The following is a 26,233-nucleotide window of genomic DNA, read 5'->3' as shown; positions in this document are numbered from 1 at the left end:
GTCCCTAAACTTTGTACATTTGATAACATCAATAACTTTATTTAAATTAAGTCAAATCAGCATCTCTATTAGACTATTTCTAGTTTTCGACCATTTGATTTTCCATGGAACTAGATGAAGGGCGTCAGAAAATCCTTGAATGAGAGAGAACTAGTAATTCAATTCAAAGTAGAGTGTTTTATTTGATCAAATGTAAGAAATCAAGGGACCATGTGGTGATATTATAAATTTAGTATAGTTATCGATACTATATTATTATTATTATTATTATTATTAATTTTTAACTTTAATACTAAAACTCTACTGTTTAATATTTCCCTTTAAATTTTAAGAGGATGATTTAAGTTGTTATATTCTAAATTTATTTTTTAAAAATTATCAATTTAAATTTTATAAATCTTAGAATTATTAGAAGTTTATATAATAATTAACTTCAGAGCCTATAAAATTAATTAAAATATACGTAAATTGACCCGAACATCAACATTAATCTAAAAAAAACATATTCCCCTCCATCTTTATCTTTTTTCTTTTTAAAACTTTATCAAAGAATTCTAAAGTTACATTATCACAATTTAAAAGTTTGAAATTTTAAAAACTCTATTCAATTTTTTTTAAAAAAAAAAAGATATCACAACAATCCCTTTTATACATGAAATGCCTTTAATAATCCCCTTCAATGGTACAAAAACTTTTAAGATATTAAGGATATTTTGATCAAATAAAAAAAAGTAATTTTAAAAAAAAAATTATGACACCACGATAAAATTTTTATAATTTATGACACCACGATAATATTATTATAATTTATCATTATTTTTTTTAAAAAAAAATTGTTTGAAAGTATAGTTATGATTATTTTTTAAAGTGTTTTTCGTATCGAAATGTATTAAAATAATATTTTTTTAAATTTTTTTTGAAATCAATACATCAAAATAATCTAAAATATATAAAAATAAATCAATTTTTAAAAAAAAATATAATTTACACCATGTGTTGAAACGGTGTCTTGGAATGAAACTTCATGTTTTGCAGTGAGACACGGCAATAAAGTCGAATGATAAATGATGAGTCTTCTCTTTCAAGATCCATAACTGTAATTATATTTACTTTTATGAATATGCTTTTCAAATGGAGGACTGCAATGCCGTCTTTCTAACTTTTATCCTTTTTCTTTTCTTCTCCTTCATAAGAAAGAAACCAGTCAAACCACATCCTTAACAGAGAAGTTGTTATGTATATGTATATGTATATGTATATGTATATGTATATGTATATGTATGTGTGTGTGTGTATGTGTGCGTGCTGTGCCCGAGAAATAAAAAGAGGCTAATAAAAAATCAAAGTCTCAAGTAATTAGTTTAAATAGTATGAAAAACAAGAGTGACAAAAAACCAATGAAAACACGCGCGCCCCCAAACACATATATATAATCATATTTGAGCTTATTTAGATTATTAAGCAACCTAATACTAATCTAATAAGAAACAAAATCATAAAAACTAAAATAAAATAAAATAAATTTTTAAAATAGAAGAAGAAAACATCAACTTAAAAAAAAAAACCTAGTAACTCATTGAATCATGGATTTGAATTCAATTGAAAAGCTTAATTATCAATCAATTTAGTTTTGAATGATGAAATCAATAAAAAACATATTAATAAAAAAAATTGCAAAAAGAAAAAAAAATGCAACAAAAATAATGAGAATAAGATTTAATAGAAAACAACAAAGTAGAATGAAATTTAAGAAAAAAAATAATCCCAAGCAAAATAAATAGCAATTAAAAGAATGAACATCAATTTTTAAAGATTAAAAAATCATAAGGGATGAAATTGAAAAAACTTATAAAGGGTTAACCCAATAAAATCAAACCCAAAAAATAAGAAAACAAAACCCAAACAAAAATTAAAAATAAAAAAAATAAACTTAAAAAAAAAATCAAGCAAGCAAGCTAAACTTTATAGGCATACTGGTACTTCCAATTTCATCAAGTTACATATTGGTATTTTCAATTGTGAAAATTTTGTTTCCATTAAAATCTCATTGTGTTGATGTGTTTTTTATTTTTTTGGTATTTGTTTTGTATTTTTTTAACACTTGTATATAACATTTTACTTCAAATTCTCAAAACTATCATAATTTTCATAATTTAATTATCACTTTCCCTATTTAATATAATGTTTTATTATTATTATTATTATTATTATTATTATAGATTTATTCAGGGATTTACAGTTTTGACGAAGTGTTGACACTTAGTGCATTACCTTTTTTTTTTCAAGAATAAAATCTTAATTACATTGTTATAATAAATAATAATTTATATCTTGATGACAATAATTTTCTTAAAAAATTTAATTTTTTTTTGGTTGATATACATATCACTCGAATTCTAAATTGACCTCTAAATCATTACATGAATTTCAAGCAACACAAACCTAAAACATTCCAATGTCATAAACCCTTCGGCTCAACCTTGTGCCTGCCACACAAGCCAATGGTACACAAATGCCTAAAAGCCTAACCCAACCTCCAATCGCTCCTTGTATTTATAAAATTCAATTTGATCTATAATTGGAGTTATGTCTTAAATGTGTAAATATAAATCAATGTTATTGTAAGATTTTTTTTAAGAAAAAACACTGAGACAATCATGTTTTGAAAAAAATCAAATTGGATTTTACTTAATTTTTTACTAGATTGATATTTTCACAAGACTAGAAAATAATTTTGCAAAATAATAACTTCTTCTATATATATATATATATTGTAATTTCCATGTAAATATTCATTTTCATTTTAAAAAGATTTTTAAATTTATAAAATCATGTCATCTTTAAATAACCAGTACCTTTCCAAAATAATAACATGACATTTATGATAAGGTAAAAGTGTTAAAAGCATTTTCTTGTAAAATCAGAAGGTACGCTATGATAATTAGGGTAAGATGTTTTCTGGGAATTCACACCATGTGAGGGGGTGTAGCTCATATGGTAGAGCGCTCGCTTCGCATGCGAGAGGCACGGGGTTCGATTCCCCGCACCTCCACGTGTTTAGGTTTTTGACCCAGCCTCTTGACGTTTACTAATTCCTTTTCTACATTGGCCTCGAAGTAAAACGCATCGTTTCAGCACAAATCCAACCTTGCCGACTTGGAAAAGGTTTCTTTCAACCTGGGCACTCGTTTTTATTCAAAAAACAACGCCTTTTATTTTTAATCTAACTAGATCAACCGACTAACTAAAAATATGGTTAGGGTTTTGCTAGGTCAATATCTATATAATTTAACTAAAATCATAGCTTGACCTAAACTCCAAGTTTTCCAAATCAAATTGTCTGTTTGGCCGACAACTATCACTTCATTTTATAATTGTTTTTTTGAGTTCCGAAATAAACTTAAAGATGTATATTATTTTTAGCGATTCAATGTATACTTATCATATAAAATCATGTAAAATTAATGAAATTGGACAGAAATCTGATTTTATAATTTTATATATCAAATCTGAGTATCAAGATGATGTAAAATCAGATTTCTGTCCAATTTCATTAATTTTACATGATTTTATATGATGTAAAAGAAAACATCAAGATAAAATACATCATAGATAATAATGCATTTGGATGGAGCGTGTTAGCCAATAAAAAAATATAATTGTGAAGACATAATTATTTTCAATATTTGTTTTTAGCAAAATCTTATCAACTACTTCCATTTTTTTTCTTAGATCTTGAATAATAGTTTTTTATTATGCAAGAATAAATACACCATATTTTTATTGATGAAATTTCTTTTTATTTGTATGAACCATACATGAAAAAAAAAATTATTTACACTTTTACAATATAAATTTATATTATATTTTCCATGTCATGTTATTTATTTATTTTTTTTTACAAATTTGCTATTAGCCATTATGCAAGACTATCAAATTGGTGAGATAACTTAAATTTGGATGAATTTACTCCGAAAGAAGTGTCTTTCTATAAATATATATGTTGCAAACATAAATTATTAATTTAAAATTTAATGTAGATAAACGAAATATCAATATTCATTTTTTTTAAGAATATTTTTATGACATATGGTTTGAAAACATTCACAGCCATATAACTAAAATATTTATTCGCGAAAAACAGAAAGAAAAAGTGGTAAGCAATACAAAAATAATTTGTTACCATGAATAAAACCAAAAAAAATATAAACATTAAATACGATTTTCTCAACTCCAAAAAAATATGAATTAAATACCATTTATAATAAATACTCAATTCAATAAGTCTTCTTTGAACTCTCATTAACATTTCTATATATATATACACAAAAAAATAATCTCATTACCATCCCCAAGAACACATTACTAAAAAGAAAAGAAAATCTAACCTGAAAATAAAAGGTATGTTTAGATTAAACCTATCCATTAATCATCTACATACACGTGTGTGTGTGTGTGTGTGTGTATACGTGTGTGTGTGTATATATATTATATATATATATATATATATGTATGTATGGACGTATGTAAACCCATTTCCCTCAATTTTTCTCACCTCAGATTTCTCTCTTCCCATGAGAAGCAAGCGAAGATCAATGGATAAAAAAGCCACTTTACCCCAAGAAACCCTAACTGACATCCTATCGAGGCTCCCCATCAAATCGTTAACCCGTTTCGAATCCGTTTCTAAACCTTTTTCTGCTCTGATCAACTCCCCTGATTTCATCTCCGCCCATCTCCGCCGTTCTTCTCGACATTTCACCTTTTTTATTCGCCACTTTCATAACCCATCCGGGTCTAACTTCTCTTTTTCATTGACCAATAACCAACCCATTGATGTTGAGATTCCTCTTTTGGGCTCCTTAATTAGGTTCCCAAAAATTGTTGGTTCTAGCAATGGTCTTGTTTGTCTTGATATATCATCTTGTTATGCGATGGGGTTTGTTTTGTGGAATATTGCTAGGAAGCAGTATTCGTGTCTTCCTAGTCCAATAATCAGTGATTCTCGTGGGCCCTTTTGGATGGTCTCAACTGGGTTTGGATTTGATCGGGAAAAGAATGATTACAAAGTTGTGAGGATTGTGGGTTTCGCCTGCGAAAAGGGTGAATCACCTGTTGTAATGGTTGAGGTTTTTTCGTGGAGGACTGGTTGCTGGAAAGTGATTGATGGGAGAGCGATTGGGGCTTGTGTTATTCATGAAGGACAAAACGGCGTGGTTATTAATGGAGGATTGCATTGGTTGGGTAACAGTGCTGGAAAATCAGGTGGTATTCAGAAGTTTATACTGTCATTCGATTTGAATACTGAAGAGTTTAGGAGGATACCAACACCTGAGTTTTCCACCGGAGTTTGTGTTAAAATTATGGGGTTTAAAGGGTTACTTGCACTGGCATTTTATCCTTCAAAGAGTCTGGTTGGAAGACCTGCTGCGACCGATCGAGTTGAGATATGTGTATGGGATGATTATGGTGGTGCTGATGGTAAGTATTGGACTAAACTGAATTCTCTTCAATTAAATACTCTTGGATACCCTGTTGGTGTTACAAATGAGACTGGATTGATAATGAGGAAATTGGATGGACAGTTTACTCAATTTTTCTTGTGTGATCCAAGTAATCAAAATTACAGAAGGTTGCATATTTGTGAAGCTACCTACTCATGTGACATTCACAGTTACGTGGAAAGTTTAGTTCCAGTGAGTGCTGGACATGATCATCGGGTTATAGAAGAGGAGGTGCTTAGTGAGGTCTAATTGGAGTCTGGAATCTGGAGTCTGACTCCAAGGGTATATAAATATATGTTTGGGGTAGGATTTTATCATCTACTACTATGAAGTTATGTAGTTTGATAATAATAACTCAGCTTCTTTTTTTTGTGTTTTTTAGGGACTAGTGCTTTAATTTTGACTTGCTTACAGTGATAACTGAAGTGAAGTGAACCAAAATGAGCTTACTAGCACATGCTTTTTTCATCATGGAGTGTGTTTGCCCTTCTCATTTTGGCTGCTTTGATGCCTTATAAAATAGTCTTGTTGGTTTTGCTCTATTGGCTCCTCTAATGTTGTTTGTGATGGTGCGATGTTGGATTGTGAATCTTCTTTGAAATTGAACCACAAGGGAGCCATAGGAATCTTCCAACATGCTTGATTTCTTGTGGCTTCTCTTGTGCTAAGAAACTTGCTTTACCCCATCTTTTGTTTGCTCTGTGTTTCTAAATTGGCATCCACTGCAAGACTTCAAATCTCCAGATTCTCCAATGTTCCTATCATTATGGGCTTGTCACTCTTTTGGACATAGAGACAATACAGTATTGAATCAAACCCAGCTTGGTCCACCCAGGCAGTGTTCGGTGGGCCTAAAGTTTAGTATTGTGACTCTAGGAAAGAATTCTCCAGCATGCCCTGGCTTATACAGTTGTTATATGTTTGGGTTGAACCGCCGCAAGAAATCCTAAAAGGTTGCTGGATATGTTATGAAATCAAAAGCTTATACTTGTTTATTAATGGGGTACAAGTGTAACAAGACAAAGATGTCCACTGCCCACACCAGCTCACATTCCAATCTTATTTAATGTTTGGCTACCAATTTTCAAATATTTAATGTTCGCCTATCGATATTTCAACTTTGTAAGGAGGCATACAGGCCCTGGACGACCATGATGACATGAAGGAGAATTTCCATGCCTTCTCGAATCTCTTATGCCCCAAATGATTACAATTATGGCCCTTTAAGTCTTCTTAGGTTTCGAACTGTTTTGTTTTATTTGTAAGCCAATATCAGAATAGATAAGCAGCAAAGTGTACATGAAGCCAACTTGGTGGGAGAATACAAAATACAAGAGATAGCTGCAGAGAAATACGAACTGCAGCAGAAGACAACAGGACAAGAACTAAAGACTCACCTAACAAAACTAGGAGTCCCAAACAAACAAGCCAGCAGATGGCAAAGCCGAGACAAAACAAATCACAACTCAGTGGATGTTAAGGGCAACTGCACAATTCACGGTTTTGGGTCTGGCCCTGAAGGAAAAGATCATAAGATAGTAAAGGTCCGAGCAAATTCTTGTCTTGATTCTCATATTCCATCGAGGTGTTCTGATGAAAATTCAAGAAGGAAGAGAGAATTTTGGAAAAGTTTCTTGTTTGATATCAAATGAAGAGTTCTAATAAAAAGAAATTGCAATTACTAATAATAATCCTAATCTAAGAGAAATATAATATTGTTGATTTTAAATAGAACTCATAACTCCTTAAGTAATCCAATTCTGTTTACTTTCAATTGGACTCTGCCATAACTTTGCAAACTTGATTCTCATCATGTATACAAGATGTAAGGGTTTTTGGAGGCAGATTAAGTGGATCCTCAATGGCAGCGGTGAAGATTGGTGTTGGTCAAAAGTGTTTATGCAGCGACAGCGAAGTTATATTTCAAGAAGCTAATGTTTATGATAAGATGTTCTTCTTTGATTTGAATCAATCAAGTCTTAGAATGCCTCAACTCCAGCGACAATTCTCTCTCTGTCAGGCCTCTATTCATACAGACAGCTTGGTTTCAGTCGTCTAGAGAGACAGACAGTGTTGGCAGGAGTTATATGCGGGAGGTGTTAGTCTGATTGTCTACATTTCCGATCATGCTAGCTGGTTCTGCTTTTTTCAGGTGACATTTGAACTGTTCTTCATTCAACTTAGAGGCAATGATTGTTAGAGAGCAATCTGTTTTAAAGAATCCTCTCATTGCTTCTTCGGTCTGCTGTCACTTTCCTCTATGCTTTGTATTCCCTCCATGCTTACATGATTTTGTGGACTCGTATCTTGTTTGTTTTATGTCTTCCCGTAGCTAACATGGAGCAATCATCAAATTTGGTTCTCAGTGCTGCCTCTCTCTTTATCGTTATCAAACCTGTGATCTAGCTAGTGACAGCATCCTGGATATTTGAAGTCAGCCTGTGGAGCTCTTGGCTATCTTTACGGATGGAGTAGAGATCACACCATGGATTTTACTGGAGCTTGTCATGGTTTGGTCTGTGCTGAAATATTATATGATAAATATGTCTTATGGAGCCCTGCAACAAGGCAATTCAGGATTCTTCCACCACCCCGTTATTTTGAAGATCAAATGGACGTCTCAAGCTCAGCTTCGGTGTAGGATTTGGCTTTGATTCCAGAGAAGAAGACAACAAGGTTGTCAGAGTTGCAGCTCGTGGTGATCTTAAGAAATGAAATGAACATTCTTCGGTGCCAAGGAGATTGCCCATCAAAACAAGTGATGGAGTGGGGACTGCGACACGACACCATTTTTGTCAGGATATATGGAGCCTCAACTCAGGCTTCAAATCAACATTTTCAAAACAGTAAATTTAGGTTCATTTCAGCACGCTGAACAGGGTGCTTGATGGATAATTTAACAGGGTATTTAATTTAATTGTTTTCTTCCTCTTTTTTTCTTCCGTATTGCATTAATTGAAAATTAATTATGTTTTATCTCATTATAAAAATCATTTGCATGCCACTAATTGTGTTATTATTACTGATTTGAGAGCATGCAGATCCTATCAATATTCAAGACAAATTAAGGCTCACAGTATATAGGCAACAATAATTGGTGCGTGTTATTACATTTTTACCTTTCCATTATTGTTGAATCCAAAAGTCAACAAGGTGCAAGACACCGGTTATACAATTAATATCCTGTTTTTTAACTTGAAAAAAAAAGTTATTTTTTTTTTTTTTAATGTATTCATTTCATTTTAATATGTTTATATCAAAAATAATTTTTAAAAAATAAAAAAAATATTATTTTAATATATTTTTGAGTGAAAAACACTTTAAAAACTAACTACTACTACATTCTTAAATATTTAAGCAGATATAAATTAATCAATTTATTTTTAAAAAAATTAAATTGATATTTTTTAAATTTAATGGGTTTTTAGCTAGTATAATTGAATTGCAAGTCAATCTAATTTTTTAATCGAGTAACAGTGGATCAATTCCTTTTATTTCTTGTGAAACTTGTCCTAGTAGGGTTTCTAGTCAGCTAGGTTTTAAAGGGGCTAAATACATAATTATTATGAACAAAAAATTATAAATTTAAAAAATTAAATTGAACTTCTTACAATTTTGGAGGTGCCAAGCTCCCTAAAAAATGAAGGATTGTTACATTCGATTAAACTACAGTTAAGCCAAAACAACATATAATGCCAGGAGTGGTGAAAAGGACTCACATCAAAGATAAATCAAGAAAAAAACAACGAACCTACTGCTTGAATCGTGATTAGATTCCAAAAAAGAAAAGAAAAATCGATGAATGTTGTTTTCTAGCACTTTTCAACTGAGAATTGCAGGTCTCTCTAGCAAGAACCAAGATAGATGTTGAACGTCTATATCCATCCTTGTTTAAGATGAGGAAGCAAGGCCAGGTGACGATAAGAAGGAATTGTTAACGTCTAACATCCTTTTCATCTTCAAATAAAGCTTCATACGCCAGCTTGCATTATTAATTAAATTACGATTTTGATTTTTGATAATGACACTTCATTTTACACACAGATTTTTTTTTTTTTTTTTTTTTTGCGTGTGCAACCCGTATAAAAATTATATCATATCAACTGCATTTTATTGAGTGAATTTAAAATATAATTTAAATTAGATTTTAAATCACAAATTTTTCATATTAATACGATAACAACATTGTATCTTTTCCTTATAGGAACTTTCCATTTAGCATTCTCATGCTGAAGTCAAGTAAGAGTGTGTTCGGTAGTATAGTAACGGTTGTTTTTTAAATAACTTTTTGTATTGAAATGCATACCAATAATATTTTTTTTTATTTTTAAAAATTATTTTTGATATCAGCACATCAAAAAAGATCCAAAATATATAAATCATATTAAATTTTAATAAAAAAAAATAAATTTTTTTAAAACGCGGTTTCAATGGCATTCCGGTTACTAAGAATTGACAACTAATCTAGAAAACGATGATAAACAGCTGCAACTGTGGACCTCATGGCAATCTTGGCCCCTGTCGTCGTCATCCAGCATGATTTCCCTGGCAATTTCCAGGAATTGCATTTTAATTTAATTTCCCTTCTTTTTCCTATGTTGGTACATAAACATGTTGTCTCCTGGCAATTTCCCTTCTTTTTTCTTCTAACTTTATGGATGATTGCCGCCCAAACCCAGATGACTGAGAATCTTGAGCTGCCCTACTACGAAGACAAAGGGGACAGCGGCACAGATCGCTTTGTTTGCTACGTTAATAATTAGGTCAAAGAATGGAACTCACGGTAGAAAGCAGCACCGTCCCCTTGGTAAAATCATCAGGTCTGGAAATTCTGATCAGCGATGAGATTGGTCACCTGAAAGCTAGCCTGCCGCCATGATGGGCCAGCGAAATGTAAATCTTCACTTCAATGATTTGGAAGGTCATACACGACAGGAACAGAAGGATGCCCTACCAAAATCACTTGATGATCTGCTTCAAACGAGTTTTAAGTTATCAAGCTTTCGTCTCTCTTCACTGCTTTTCAAGGCCCTTATCAATTCTAATTTTTTTATAAATCAAAACGACACTGTTTTAAAAAAAAATCAACAGGTTGCAATCAAGTTTTAGATCAGATTCAATTAGGTCAACCTGTTGGGTCAGCCTAGTTAGCCGGATTTTGAACTTTACTTATTTTTCACAAACCCAGCCCAAGTCCCGGGTCTTGGATTTTGACTGGGACACCTAGTTCAATTCTATTTTTTTTTATAAATTAAAATGATGTTGTTTTAGACATAGTTTTTAAACTCGATTCGGTGGTCGATCTAGTATAATGATCGAGTCACGGGTCAGATGGATTGACCCAGGTCAACAAAAAAAAAAAAGGATTCAAGAATGATGGAATTGTGCGCCCTACAACTTAAGAAACACAAATTCTTCAACTGCTGGTATCTCCCTAATCCTTTTTAACACTTCCTTACTAGGTTCCTCATCCACACCAATGGTCATTACTGTCTATCTTCGTGGAGCGATCCTACCAACGCTCATGAAACTCACATTTACATTCTCCTCGCCAAGGATATTCCCCACACTGCCAATCATACTTGGTTGATCAACCTAACTGCAAAGTATAAGGCTACCTTCCATGCTTACATCAATATCAAATGAACCTACCTTGGTGAGGTAGGGCTTCCTGTCTTTCATTATTCCCTCCACTTTAATCTCACTTGCGTCAGAAATTGTAGTGGCAAATTTAGATTTCACATTAGCAATTTAGACCTGGATGAACTCAAATGGATTCTCAAGTGAACCATCCAACAGAATACGCTCTTTTGTTATCCTCAATCCTCCACTTAAAATTAAGCTTTCAAATTTTGCACAACAATTAAAACTTGAAATAAAAAGGAAGAAAACTAACTAAAACCAAAATCTTACCAAAAGAATTAATCAAAATAATCTCACCATATCCCTGCTTTTCGGTCGCTGAACTGACCCTTTATACCTATTAGGAAAAGGCACCAAACACCTGGATTTGGATTTTTTTGAGAAGGTTTTGAGGTAGTGGGGTTAGATTTTTGGAGATCTCCGAGAGAGAATTTGAGAGATTGAAAATTGTTTGAGTATAAGAAGAAGATACTGGCGGAAACGAGTAAGATAGCAAGAGCAAAGATGAAAGGATATTTTCTTTCTTTGACCAAATTTTGAATAGATATCATCGCCATATGCTTTCTTCTTGTGAGCTTTTGGGAGAGAAAAAGTTTAAGCAACTAGCAAAGATCGAGATCCATAAAGATTTTGGGTTCGAGACAGAAAGAGACAATGACATTCAATCAGAGAGAGATAATAACATTCAATTAAATTGAGTGTTTAGGCAAAAAACATTGTCTTTTCGTTTATATATATATATATAATAATGCTAGGTCTCAACTAGGTTGCGGACGACCCACTAGGTCGGCTGGGTCTCACTAGGCCAATTCCCAAGCTGTATTTTGCTTAGACCAGGCCCCAAACCCTGATCGACCTACCAGGCCGGGCCGGATTTCAAAACTATGGTTTTAGAAAAAAGTTAATGGATTGCAACTGAGTTTTGATCGAGCCCATCGGGCCACCGAATCAACCTGTCGAGTCAACCTAATTAGCTGGGTTTTGAACTTTTTTTTATTTTTTCACAAACCCGGCCCGGTTACAACTTCGGATCAATCCTCTAGGCCAAATTTTGAAACTATCAACCCTCTAAAGACCAACACCTTGGTTAATACAAACAAGTTGTTTCAAGATTTTTAATCGAATAATGAACTAACATCTCGAGTTGACATGTATGGTCAATTTTTACTTGATTTAATATAAAACTAGTTAGGTTTTAGTGCATGTTTGAAAAAGGCTATGTAATCACTGTTTTATATAACTTTGATTTTTTATATTTTTTTTGAATTGTATTTGATCTTTATCGTTATCTCAAACACTCTTTTAAATCAACGGATCATCAAATTGACTAGCTAAACTGGACATGATTTAATAACAACATAAATAATTAAATTCACTTAAAGTAGTTTCATCTGTACATTAATTATAATAAAAATTACATCTGGAAATGTAATGAAATCATTTGCTTTCATGGCATCACTACAAATGAACCCTAGAAGAGAAAATTCTACCAGAGATAAAAAGTCGTAATCTTGGAGTCATAGAAAGCAGTCCAATCAATAATTTTCACATGCATTCGTGTCTGTTAAACCAACAACACTCGAAGAAGTCTTAACCTCCATCCCCTCCATTGATTTAACCTGTTGCTTCTTAACTATATGTGAACCTTATACGGTTTTTTTTTTTTTTAATATTTTACAAAAAAATTTAATTTTTTTTTATTTTTATTTACTTTAAACTAATATTTTTTTGGTATTTTTAGATAATTTTAATACAATGATATCAAAAATAATTTATAAAAAATAAAAAAAAAATTAATTACATTTCTGAGTAAAATAAAAAATATTTTATTTTTTTTATTTATATCAAATTAATATTTTTTTGGTGTTTTTAGATTATTTTGATGTGCTAATATAAAAAAAAAATAATTTAAAAATAAAAAAATATTATTTTATTATATTTCTAAATAAACATTACTTTAAAAAATAAACATAAACATACTCTCAAAGGCTCTCCCTAATTATCTTCAAATTAGATAGCACACTTGTGCTCACAAATTGAATTGTGTGACAGTCTAACCAATTCTCAAGGGCCCTCTAATAACTGCGTCTCTTTCCATAAACATTTTATGTCATGGAAATATTGACTTGTCTATAATGGAAAAAGGTATGTCTTTGTCGGTGTGGTTGGCAGTGCTGTGTTTTCCGCTTTTTGTGTTTTTGATATGGTGAAATGTTAAAATATATATTTATATATATATATATTATATATATATTTTATTTTTTTTTTTGAAATATAATTTTTTTTTTTTAAAAAAAGCAAGTAAGTTAGGCTGCTTTAGACGAGTAGGTTGGTACATATTTTATACGGGTGCACGAACCACCACTTACTCATAATTTGTTTCTTGGTGCATAACACTTGCTCGGAATCTGTCCCCGAGCGTGCTGGCTTTCCTACTATATGCCCTCTCCGTGGGGTAAGCATGACTATAACTCGTATTTTTTTTTCCTTTCTTACTAATTAATTATGATGTACTTTAACCATGGTTTTTTAAACCACTCTCATAGATGATGTACTTAAACCATGGTTTTTAAATTGATCTAGTATCAAGATTTAGGATAAGTTTTGAATTATGAGTCTAAAAAGTTTACTCGGGTTAGTTTAATTGTCTTTCTTTTATTTATATAAAAATAAAAATAAATTTATTTTGAAAAAAAAAATTAAAGAAACAAAGAAGAAAATCAATTGGTTCTGACTAGGTTTATACAAGGGTAATCCAGTTACGAGTCACTTGAATTTTTAATTGAGTCATACTAAATTAATTTTTCCTTTATTTTTGCTGAAATCTAACCTAATCTAAACTTGAATCACTTAAATCATAAAATCAGGTTAAATTTTAAAACATGGATATGTGTAATAATTAAATGTAATTTATCTATATGGAATAATTTTCCAAGGATAATATGGAAATTAAGTATGGTGTCGGCAAGTTCAATCAATGAACACTTTATACGATAAACAAAGCCTATTTGTTTTTTCCTATGAAATTGTGTTTCTATGTATTTTAAAATTGTATTTCACATGAAAAAAAATTTATCAAATGAGTATTTTTTTTGTATTTTTAGATAAATTTGATATAATTATATAAAAAATATTTAAATATATTTTTTAAAAAAAACACTTTGTAATAAAATACAAAAACCATCCTAATAATTGAGGGCGATTGTTTCTTTCTTTCCTTCTCTGTGGATGACAATGATAATTTGAAAACTTTTAAAGGCTTGTAACAAGCAATGAAAGAATTGGCCACTACTAAATTGATTTGACTGGTTTTTAATTGAATTAATTATCCTCAGAACAGTGCTTTTGGACCTACAATATCTATCTATCAAAGATCCAATGACAATCTTGGACTTGGAAAATTGCATTAAAAAAGATTGGCATTCTAATTGCCATGGTCATCTAAAAACCCATAGTTTTTTTTAACCTGATTTGGGTCGATTCAAGATAAGTAATGAGTCAGGTGAGTTGATCCGGATCAACTCAATGCTTTTATTTTATAAAATTAAAAATTAAAAATAATATTATTTTAAAATAAATTTTAAAAAATTAATAAGGTTTGATAAGATTTTATTGATTTTTACTATGATGATTGAGTTATAGATTGATGAACTTTACTACAAATCGAACAAGACTTTTTATATTTAAAGAATTCCCTTCAAATATCAGCGTCATAAAAAAGGATATGTACGTATTTTGTTCAAAATGAAAGTAAAATCTAATTTCTGAGTATCCATAACAAATAATTTTACCAAATTATTAAACTAATCTCTAAATCGTCAATATATAATAAAAATCAACTTCGGGGGCCATCGTCAAGGAGGTCATATCTATGGAGCTAGCCTGTTGCTGTATTATGGATCTGATTCAGCCCAATTATTGATGACTTTGACCTCATAATAAATGGTGAATATTATAAATTATTCATGAATTTATATATATAAAAAAAGATTTATAAATTCTTTAAATTCTCCAGGCCCTCCATTTGGGAAGGCCGGATATGGGATACTGATATATCGTCGTCAACCTCCATGGATATAACTTTCAATACTCTAAATACGATATGTTTTACCTTAAAAATCATAATGTCTTGATCATTCGGAAACAAGATGGTGATATATTCATGGACGATCGAAGCAAATCAAGCAACAAATCATGTGATAAGTTCTGGATATTTGCTTCGTGTTCCCCACCACCGTGGTAGGAGGCGCAGTGGCACATGCTTATTAAATTATGAGTTGCTGTCGTCGCCGTCCTTTTGTGTCCATGTGCCCTGTCTCTTTTGTTCTTTTTATCATCCGTCGACTTCTCTTCTTCGTTCTTGTGTGCAGAAAAACCTCTACAAGAACAGCTTCGTAGCATTTCTTGTGCAAGAAGACAGAAATCGATGGCTGCCTCCTCCTGAATATTGTTGTTTTCTACACCATCATTTGTCTATTTTCTGCTCTATCATGGGAAATGCAGCAGTCTTTCAACATAACTGGTTCAAGTATCTTGAAGAAGATTCGCTGTAACATTACAAGAATATCGTGCTGTGTTAGCTTCAACATGAACACTGTAGAAATCCCACTAGATGATCTTGACAACCGATCCATCCATCATGAAATAATAATATTTTCTGTAAAATGCTCTCTTTTTTAATTTTTTTTAATATATATAATTAGAGACGCTTGTTTTTTAGTTTCAAAGTGCATTTTAAAAGCATATCTAGTTTGAAAAGCATCAAATTAATGATTTTTTAATATAATTTAATACTGTTTACTACAGTATCAAACACAGCAACACAGCAGAAAAGCTTTAAAAGATGAACTTTAGCACCAGTATATACGTTGGGTACATAATTTTATAAGTGTAAAAAAGCTGCTTAAGGATCAGCTAGAGTTTATAGAGATTAGCTTAAAAATGTTTGATTCTTCAAATTAAAATATATACATGATCAAGGTGCTCAAATTCTTGCATGGTCTTAATTTGGAAAATGACCCTTTTCTCCCTATGTTTGCGGTAAAAAGTGCCCTTTCCTCTGCAGTTCTGACTTGGTGTGTGTTTGTTTTAAAGATTGAGGTTGAGTTTGGGTGTGGGACCCACTAAAAAAACTATAAAAAACAAGAAAAAATAGCTTTTGTGGTTGAGTTTTGTGCATAATTGGATTGTACCCAACCACAACCTCAATCACAAAAGCTAAAACAAACACACCCTGGTCGATTGAAGCTAAAGTCGATAAATTATTTATCAAATTGCCCCAATCAATTACTGATGTCAAATAGGCCATTTTTAAAGGACTAAATTGCACCTTTAAGAAAATGAATACTTATTAGAACATTTATGAAAAATTTCGTCCTCCATGTGTTGTTGCCTTTAACCACCGTCTCACCATAATTTCTTGTCCCAATCACCTCAACGGTAGTTTGGATAAATAGCATCTTTTATTCTCATGTATCAAATATATAGATGTTGCTTACAACATTTAAAAAAACAATATATAATATTCCCTTCAATCCCCCGATAAAGAAAATATATCAAAGTCAATAGATTATAATTTGATTCTCAATTAAAAAATCCAACATTGAATATTGCAGCAGCAAGAAACATTACACATTCAATGTCATTAAATTTACACCTTTCGTCAACTACATGCTGAAATAGTTTCTTGTCTTTATGAATCGACACCGAATTTTGTCGGTGGATTTCAGGGGGCCCATCTTAATTATCTGTTGAAAATTATTTAAGACAATTATATATGTCCAGCTCTAGCTCTTGAAAAGTTGCTTCACTACATAATATAATCAATGACAAAGAAGTGTAACATAACGAATTCTACGTTAAAAGTGAAAATATTATCGGCTAGCAACAACAATGTAAAATAATTGTTTATCCTCAAATTAATCATCCGGTGACGAGTGGTAAAAATTTAAGATTAAAAACTTTATTTTTTTTATAATTTTAAATTCAAACTAATTTGAATATTCATGGTTATAAATTAAAAATAAAAACCAAGATATCGAGGTGGGAAACATGCATGGCTAGTAAAACTCACCCCACATTATTAATAGGTTAAGAAAACACATGATTATTTATGGTTAGAAATCAAATTGATGATAATTTTGACTTAAAAATTCAGTAATAATGTAACACACTAATCTAACTAAAAACTCTTTATGACTTTAATTAGCTATCAATTATATAAATTTTTTTTATGATTGTTTGCTAATTAGTGGGATCATTATAGTTTCTTTCTTACCAAGCGAAAAAGACTTGACGATTTCTACAATTAGTTAACGTTAGTTATGTTTCGCGCGCTTCATTGCTCTGAAATATTAGTTACGTTCTTGTGAGCATTTTTTTAATAAAAAATATATGATTATATATTGGTATAATTTTTTTAATTTCAGAAACGAATTAACGCTCTTTGATATGTTTTTGGGCATGCAATAATTGTCCTTAGCTTGCTGCCCCTCATGACAGAAGCTAGCTTAAGGCACACAGAATGCAGCTCCTGGTCCCTCCCCCTGCATGAATAAATACCATATGATTAAATTAATTCCTGTAGCCAGTTTTGTTGCTGGTTTGGTGCTTCCATTTTTTAATTAATTAACGCGTTAATTTAATATAGTTGAAGCTATTGTGAAAATGATTGTACGATGGCTGCAATTAATCCACAGTCATTAAAATTTCTTGCAAGTCAATTAAGCGGCACTGAATAATTGATTGATTGTTTTGACTAATTACATGTCCATGATTTGATCCTGCCTCCCTCATTCCTAGATGTGAGATATTTGGGTGGTCGGGAGTGTTCTGCTCGTTTTTTTTTTTTTTTTAAAGTACATTTTATTTTAAAAAATATTAAGTTTATTTAATATGTTTCTAGTTTTTTTTATATAAATTTTATATATTGATATTAAAAAAAATAAAATCTAAAAAAAATTATTTTAATATATTTTTAAATAAAAAATACTTATACCATCTTCTTAAATTAAATGTATTTACAAATTCTATATTATAATGAGATTCTAAGCAATTATTTTTATACATGTTTAGCAATATTTATTTAAGTATAAAGATAATTATTTGAAATACTATTCTATCATAATTTTCATTAGAGAAGTAATGAGATAATGATGTAGAGTTTTTTTTTAAATAATATTTTATTTAAAAATATATCAGATTAATGATTTAAAAAATTCATGAGTTCGTAAGGTTAAAATCCATTTCATGAACATATAGTATTATTGAGTTGCACTGAATGCAGAAGAAAAAACGGGCTCTCAATTTTGGACGAAGACATATAGGTCTAGCTAGCCAGCGTCATAGCTGATGCTCCCACACAATTTTTTGTCACTATGTACCTTTTTCTCACTTCCTCACTGCTGAAGAATTACACGGCCTCGTTCGAGTGTGGTTGATTATTTTCTTAAAAATATTTTATTTAAAATATATTAAACTAATATTTTTTATTTTTTAAAAATTATTTTTAATATTAATATATTAAAATAATTTAAAAACATTAAAAAAATATTAATTTAAAATAAAATAATAAAATAATTTTAATTTTTTTTTAAAAAAATTTAAAATAAAAAATAAACATGGTTTAATACACCAAATCAAATCACTAAATTAATACGGATAAAATAAAAGGGAAATCTTGAATTAAAATAAAAAAATTAAAAGATAAAACGGAAATGAAATCTTATGATAATTATAAATCACTGTATTTTTTTCAAAATTGGAAGCTGTCAGTCTACGTCCAAAATTCCAGTTGTTACTTGATAGTACAAACAGTACATGTAATTGCGGAAACAAAGACCCCATAATTGAAAAAAGAAATATATTCGAAAATAATTTATATTTTTTAATTGAAAAAAACCTTATGTTATGATGTACATATGACGTAATACTATGATGAATACTAAAAAAAAATAAAAGTGTTCCCACATTATTGTTAGTGGAAAATATGCCTTTTCACCCGACTATAATACTAAGATGCTGTTAATTTTTATGTTTTAAAAAAATTTAAATTTTTTTAAATGTAATATTTTTTAATATTTCTAAATCATTTTAATGTACGATATTAAAAATAATTTTTTTTTAAAAAAAATATTATTTTAATATATTTTTAAATAAAAAAATATTTTGAAAAAAAAATTGTCCAAACAAGCCACTATCTAAAAGGTAACGCAAATTCTTATGATAGCTTAAAAAGAAAGATTAGTAGGCTGCTTTACCTTAATTTTATTAACATTAGATTAGATTGTTAATTAATTCTATGAAGTGATCATATATTTCGCACTATATGTAACGACTTGCATGTTCGTCACACACTACTCTGTTTTTTAAGTCTCGCATCCACTGAACTCAGACTGACCAAAGCTAAAGCATCAATGAAAGTATAGGAAACATTTATGGTCCCTCTAATTTATTTCCTTTGTCATAAAACCTCTATATTTTAAATAACATCAAACCAACCCCTTCATTTCTAATTAAAGGTGTCAGAGGGCTAGTATAAAACCTTCTCGGCGGCTTAAATCCTGAGCTGAGATGATATTTTAAAATAGTATTGAAGTGATGAAGTCGGGCTTGCGATAACAAATAATTTTGTGCAGTCAAGTGTGAGGTTTGTCACTATTAAAAGAAATTTGTCATAGGTAGATTATATAAAAGACTTAACATGTGTATTTATAGATTGATGAGATATGTCTAGATTTAAAAGGAGATCTGGTTGTCGTTAAGCTAAAATAATAGCTCAAAAAGATCACAATTTTTTATCTAACTCTTGGATCACGCTAAAATTTTTACAAAAATTTTCAAAGGCTATTTTTTCTATAGTAGCCACAACATTGCTACACAAATTGTCGGATATTTAGATATCAAAAATCTGTTAAAACCTCTAATTTTGTAGTTTTTGTAATTTTCCTTGTTATTTCCGAATTTTTCCTCCCAAACTTTATGCTTCTTTCCTTTATAATTTTGGATTTTTTTTTGTTTTCTAGTTGAAGTAGAATTTCTGTCATATTTAAGATTTTATTTCATTTAAGGCTTTGTAAATCTATGAATGAGGTATACTTATGTATTATTATTTATAAAGAGAAAACTTGTTAGAGCTTCTTTCTCTCATCAAAACTTGGTGTTCTTTGTTTGTTGTTGTTTTTAGTTTCTATTTACATCACAAAGTCTCTTTGGTCAATTGATCATGAATTTGAATTTTTTCATGTCCTTTTTATAATTAAATTAACAATTTAAAACAATATAGTTGTGGATTTACATGAATTTAAATTGAAATAACTTTTATTTAAGAGAGAATCTTAGAACATTATTCTCGAGATGGTGGTTTGAATCTCTTCATTTGATTATGTTATAATCCATGGAATCGGTCCAAGTGCTCAATTTGTATTGAGTTTTGGACGAAACAAAGAGAGTGGTCTAACTTAATTTAAAGCAGAGGTTTGATCCAACCAAATCTAATAACTAGAGGGACTACAAATGATTTTTCTTTTTGACATTAAAGAAGGTGAGCGTCATGGGATTGGACTCAAGAGAAGGATACTTCAAACTTTACCGTTAAATATTGCAAAATTCCCAAGAAGACACATAATCACTCAAGTTGTCTTGTTCACTACATGGATTCCACGCATGTAAGAAAGCTCAATGTACGTGTCTTTTGTTCCTTGAAATACAGATTCTTAAAAAAACAGGAAAAATAGTATAAAATTGTAGAGAAGGGATCTCTCAATCTTAAAGGTTAAGGATCTAATCTCCTCTCTAATGGCATCAACGATCCAAACCCACCTTGGATCGCCCCTTCTCTCCCTAATCCTCATGAATAAACAAAATGAAAAGATAGCAAGCAAACAAAATAGAAAAAAAAAGGAAACAAGAAGCAAAAAAAGGAGCCCTGTATGACTTGCTAAAAAGCACAAACACACTCTCTAGAACACAAACAATGGGCAAGAAGTGAGAAGTGGAAAGTAGAAGCCAGCTAATTCCTTAGACATAGACTCCACACCAACCTCTCTCTCTCTCCCCACCTCCTTGCTCTGCTATATTTATGGACTCACGAAACCCATCTTCCTATGCATAAAACACACATTCCTCCATGTTTGACACCTCCATTTTTCCTTTAAGCAAATCCCACTTCTCTTCTTCTTAAGAAAACCCCGCGTTACTCTGTATAATAGATACATGTAATCTTGTGTTTGTGCGTAGATTAGACCTCGAAGTTTTAGTTCTTGCAAAAGAGTCCTTGGTGTATCTTTGTTCATAAAAAGACTTTCACATTCCCTCTCGTGTTTCTAGCTAGGCGCCCGCTCGCTTTGCCTTGCTGTATAGATTTTAGTGAGCTAAAATGGGTTATGGGAGGCTCGGGCCAACAGAATCCGATCCGGGAGAAGGATCCGGTACTTCATTTAACATGAACGAGCCACAACTTGCCACGTCACGGGTTTCCCCAACGAGGAAAAAGAGAATCATCTTCCTTGCCATCTTCTCCATCGCATTGATCGCTGCTTCGGCCGTCTCGGCCGCGCTCCTCCTCGGGTTTCGGACCACGGCATCGGGTCAGCCCCACCCGAGCAGTCTTACTCACCGGAAACCGACCCAGGCCATCTCCAAGACCTGCAGCAAAACTCGCTTCCCTAATCTCTGCGTCAGCTCGCTCCTCGACTTCCCCGGCTCAGTCAGTGCGTCCGAGTCAGACTTGGTTCACATTTCCTTCAACATGACTCTGCAACACTTCAGCAAAGCCCTGTACCTATCCTCGGCAATCTCCTATGTCAATATGGAGACACGTGTACGGTCAGCATTTGATGATTGCCTCGAGCTACTGGATGACTCCATAGACGCTCTCTCTCGCTCTCTTTCCACCGTCTCACCATCCCGCGGCGGGGGAACTGGTGGCGGATCGCCGGCAGATGTAGTCACGTGGCTGAGCGCGGCGTTGACGAACCAGGACACATGCTCGGAGGGATTCGATGGAGTTAACGGAGCTATCAAGAATCAGATGACGGAGAGGTTGAAGGATTTGACGGAGCTGGTCAGTAATTGTTTGGCAATATTCTCATCGGCAAATGGAGACGACTTCTCAGGAGTGCCGGTACAGAACAAGAGGAGACTACTGACGGAGAATGAAGACATATCGTATGAGGAGAATTTCCCGAGATGGTTAGGGAGGAGAGACAGGAAATTACTGGATGTGCCAGTACCGGCGATACATGCCGATATTATCGTGTCGGGAGATGGAAATGGAACGTGCAAGACAATAGCCGAGGCGATAAAAAAGGCGCCCGAGTATAGTACTCGGCGAACTGTAATTTACGTGAGGGCTGGAAGGTAAAGTTCGGTAAAAAAATTAACCACTTTTCGAAAGTTCCTGGGCTTTTGGTTCGTATTCTTATTTTTTACCGTTGTTTTTTTATGAGTGAAGGACATAAATACCCCTACAATTTTGGAGGAACTGACCTTTTGTTCTTTTTTAAAAAACAAATCCGCAATCATGCATGAAGCTATGATTATGTGAAAAAATATCATTGATGAGTGTTTGCCCTTTTCATGATTTTTCTTTTTCATAGAAATGAGTTCATGCATTTTTTCATAATGTTAGAGAAATGATCTGATAATTGAAACCTTAATCTACTGAGTAGGATGTGAAAAGTTTTTTTTTTTTTTTTTTTTTTTTTTTTCTCAGGTACGAAGAGAATAACTTGAAAGTCGGGAGGAAGAAATGGAATTTAATGTTCATCGGAGATGGGAAGGGAAAGACTATAATCTCAGGAGGCAAAAGTGTTTTTAACAACCTTACCACATTCCATACAGCATCGTTTGGTAAATCCTCTTTTCTAATTACCTTCTCTTTTAATCTGGTATTGTTTTAAATTAGCCCCTGCGGTGCAAACCGCGTTTCACGTGAAAAGGTTTGCACCAAGTATTATGTTGAAACGCGTTTTTTCATGTGAAACACAGTTTGGATGCTTTTTGTGTTTACTTGGGGCTTGCATTTACCTCTTGGCTTTTAGCTGAAAAGAATTGCTGTGGGTCATAAACTAGTTGTCCAAGTGGCACGTCAAAGCCCCTTTTTTATTATACTCTTGACAATGCTTGCAGATCAGAGTCCTTTTTATTCCATTTTTTATCAGATGATAAAGTAAAAGAAATTGGCCTTTTTTTAAGCTTTTGTGACATCAACACCAGTGGTAAGTTCTTTTGCCGAGAAAAAAAAAAAAGAGGATAAAAGTTCATCTATCTTTCTTTATTTGTTAATTCTAGTTTCTTTTACTGCTAGAGCATCCGATGTGATCTTTCTAGCCAGAATATTTACCTTGGAGAAATAAGTTTTAATCTTCTACAATTAGGTTCATCTTTTGCTATTGCCTCGGCTATACACATCCTTGCAACTCGTTTATGTTAAACCTTGTTACACCTGGTCCGACCTTTAACCCAGTTCAAGATTCAGGTCAAACCGAATTGATATGGATAATCAAAGGTTTTTTTTAAAATCAAACCGGATCTAATTTGGTCATGATCAGTGAACTCCCATTTGACTCGATATGAGATTGGAATAAATTCCCAAATAATAGATTGACCTGTTGGATCGGATCGAGTTTAATAATTCTGTCTAGCACTTGCCTTTCAGTGGGTCCATTTGCATGTGTGGACCATTAATTTTATACTATAGATGAAATTAGTGGAATTTACATGGATTAACAGAAGTACAGAGCAATGGACAAAGAAGCTTTAATTTGATTGGAAGTTTTACCTGTGATATTGAGCTGGAGCTTTTTCACTTCGAAAGTTGATTTTTAGCAGTCTAATAGTTCAATATTTGTTTTTTCTTGAAAAAAAAACCAGAACTTGACGGTTCATTCCAGCTGCAAAATCATGGACACGACTCTCTGTTTATTTTAAATATTAATAGCTCCTCATGCATAATATTGACCAAATTCAACTGATGGAAACAATTTAAAGGCAAGAGTAGTGTCATATTATTGGTGGTGGGCCATGAGCATCACATGATTAATAGGTATGCTCTTGGCAGTGGCATTGAATGTATCAATCTTTGATCATTAGATAATGAAAGCAACGAGTAATCACACAGTGGTTTCGCCATTTTCTTCTTCTTAAGATATGCTGGTTTATCTTATTATTCCTTGTCTGTTTCAACTCTACAGCTGCAACAGGAGCTGGTTTTATTGCTCGAGACATGACATTTGAGAACTGGGCGGGTCCAACCAAGCATCAAGCAGTGGCTCTTCGAATCGGTGCAGACCATGCTGTGGTCTACAGGTGCAACATCATTGGCTACCAAGACACCCTTTATGTGCATTCAAATCGCCAATTCTTCAGGGAATGTGACATCTATGGAACTGTAGATTTCATCTTTGGCAATGCTGCAGTTGTGTTTCAGAACTGTAGCATATACGCCAGGGAACCAATGGCCTTCCAAAAAAACACCATCACTGCCCAAAATCGTAAGGACCCTAATCAAAATACAGGCATATCAATCCACGCTTGCAGGATCCTTGCCACGTCGGACCTCACACCGTTGAAAGGCAGCTTCCCGACATTTCTCGGCCGTCCATGGAAGCTCTACTCTAGAACTGTGTACATGTTATCATACATAGGCGATCATGTTCATCCAAGAGGGTGGCTAGAATGGAACACAACATTTGCACTCGACACATTATACTATGGTGAATACATGAATTATGGACCCGGTGGGGCGGTTGGGCAAAGGGTTAACTGGCCTGGGTACCGGGTCGTTACATCGCCCATCGAGGCAAGTAAATTCACCGTGGCACAGTTCATTTATGGATCATCTTGGTTGCCTTCTACCGGGGTGTCGTTTTTAGCTGGTCTCTCACTTTAAATGACATTTCTGTATCATATATGCAAGTGTTTTTGAATTGCCATAAAATGGGTATAGGCTTTTCTACTCTAATTAATTGCAATTGTACTCCTGCAAGTGTTAGTTTCTCTGTTCTATTTTTTCTTCTTTTTTTTTCCCTCGTAGTGTAATAACCATTTCAACAGCCTATAATGTTCCTTCCTTTACAGTTGTAACTCGTTGTTATAAGTGCTATATAGAAAGTCAATGATTAAATGCTCTCTCTCTTCTAGCTTTTCAAGATCATGGAGTTTTCTACAGGCCTTTATTTTCTCTCTTCTAGGTAAATCTTTTGCTTTTTTCTAAATCTGACAACATTTTCAGAATTGTAAACTCGTGTTTCCAAGTCTTAACCATGGCGGGGGTAGGGCATAATTTCTGAAGGCATGAATGGAAATACGTGGGACAAGAACAAGATAATCAATGATTTATAATTTGACCCTTCGACAATGGTTTCTTGTGCCTGGTGGGTTGGTGGCAGTGCCTTTACTCTTTTTACCACTTGGGAGGACGTTAGGCTAGGATCTATATATTGAATCTACTGGTGGCGCCGTGGCGGTGACAAATATGAATGCGCAAACCTACTCACATTATTATTGCCTTCTGGTCATCAAGACTAAGCCCAAGTACACATGCAAGACGAGGCACAGAGGTTCCAACCCAAAACCTGCCCTACCACCGACACCACTGGGGTCTGGGTGGTGGACTGGTGCATGATCATCATCCCGGTGGGTTCAAAAATCAGGTGACTCATTAACACTGTCCTTGACAAGTTGAGTTTGCGAGATGGCCCATTTCCTTTGTTTTTTAATTCTTGTTTGCCTTTCCTGTCCTAACTCTCTCAAGAGAGATACCATCCTGTTGTTCTTGCCTTTCTTTACGACACTATTTGGATTTTGTGACCCGACTTTAACTCACATGATTAAACAAGTTAATCCACGCATTACTTTAAGAAAAAATAAAACAAAAATCACTTTAACTTATAAAAAAAACCAAAATGACATCACATTTTGATTTATTCAAATTAATTACTTACCCAACCCATGACCTCCTCCTTGTACCATATCAAGTCATTCAGTAACTTTCCAAGTCTTCAGACTTTCCCCTTTCATTAGTTCTTGCAATGACCCGCCGTGTTATCTTGTTTCACATGCAAAAGAACAGAAGACCTTCCAAG

General features: G+C 32.6%; 2 protein-coding genes, 1 long non-coding RNA gene and 1 other non-coding gene across 4 annotated transcripts; all 4 read left to right on the top strand.

Annotated features, from left to right (window-relative positions):
• Nucleotides 1–2,979: 2,979 nt before the first annotated feature.
• TRNAA-CGC (transfer RNA alanine (anticodon CGC)) lies at nucleotides 2,980–3,052 on the top strand. The gene has a single exon. It is a non-coding gene; the product is annotated as a tRNA-Ala (tRNA).
• A 1,467-nt stretch (nucleotides 3,053–4,519) lies between these two features.
• On the top strand, nucleotides 4,520–6,046 carry LOC118057204 (F-box/kelch-repeat protein At3g23880). The gene has a single exon (XM_035069709.2). The coding sequence runs from the start codon at nucleotides 4,575–4,577 to the stop codon at nucleotides 5,751–5,753; it is 1,179 nt and encodes a 392-aa protein (XP_034925600.1). The 5' UTR covers nucleotides 4,520–4,574; the 3' UTR covers nucleotides 5,754–6,046.
• A 1,126-nt stretch (nucleotides 6,047–7,172) lies between these two features.
• LOC118057205 (uncharacterized) lies at nucleotides 7,173–8,478 on the top strand. The gene is made up of 2 exons (XR_004688921.2): nucleotides 7,173–7,656; nucleotides 7,837–8,478. It is a non-coding gene; the product is annotated as an uncharacterized lncRNA (long non-coding RNA).
• A 12,509-nt stretch (nucleotides 8,479–20,987) lies between these two features.
• On the top strand, nucleotides 20,988–25,297 carry LOC118057145 (probable pectinesterase/pectinesterase inhibitor 34). The gene is made up of 3 exons (XM_035069646.2): nucleotides 20,988–22,505; nucleotides 22,861–22,997; nucleotides 24,341–25,297. Exons 1-3 carry the CDS (start codon nucleotides 21,523–21,525, stop codon nucleotides 25,036–25,038), a joined length of 1,818 nt encoding a protein of 605 aa, XP_034925537.1. The 5' UTR covers nucleotides 20,988–21,522; the 3' UTR covers nucleotides 25,039–25,297.
• The last annotated feature ends 936 nt before the right edge of the window (nucleotides 25,298–26,233 follow it).

The sequence above is a fragment of the Populus alba genome, chromosome 15 (assembly GCF_005239225.2).
Source record: "Populus alba chromosome 15, ASM523922v2, whole genome shotgun sequence".
Taxonomy (NCBI): domain Eukaryota; kingdom Viridiplantae; phylum Streptophyta; class Magnoliopsida; order Malpighiales; family Salicaceae; genus Populus; species Populus alba.
Note: the sequence above shows the minus strand (reverse complement) of the source record. Positions and strands in the feature narration are given on the sequence as shown.

Coding starts and splice junctions, on each gene's coding strand:
- LOC118057204 (XM_035069709.2), top strand. CDS start 4,575: ATGAGAAGCAAGCGAAGATCAATGGATAAAAAAGCCACTTTACCCCAA.
- LOC118057145 (XM_035069646.2), top strand. CDS start 21,523: ATGGGTTATGGGAGGCTCGGGCCAACAGAATCCGATCCGGGAGAAGGA. Junction 22,506..22,860: donor ATTTACGTGAGGGCTGGAAG/GTAAAGTTCGGT, acceptor TTTTTTTCTCAG/GTACGAAGAGAATAACTTGA. Junction 22,998..24,340: donor ATTCCATACAGCATCGTTTG/GTAAATCCTCTT, acceptor TCAACTCTACAG/CTGCAACAGGAGCTGGTTTT.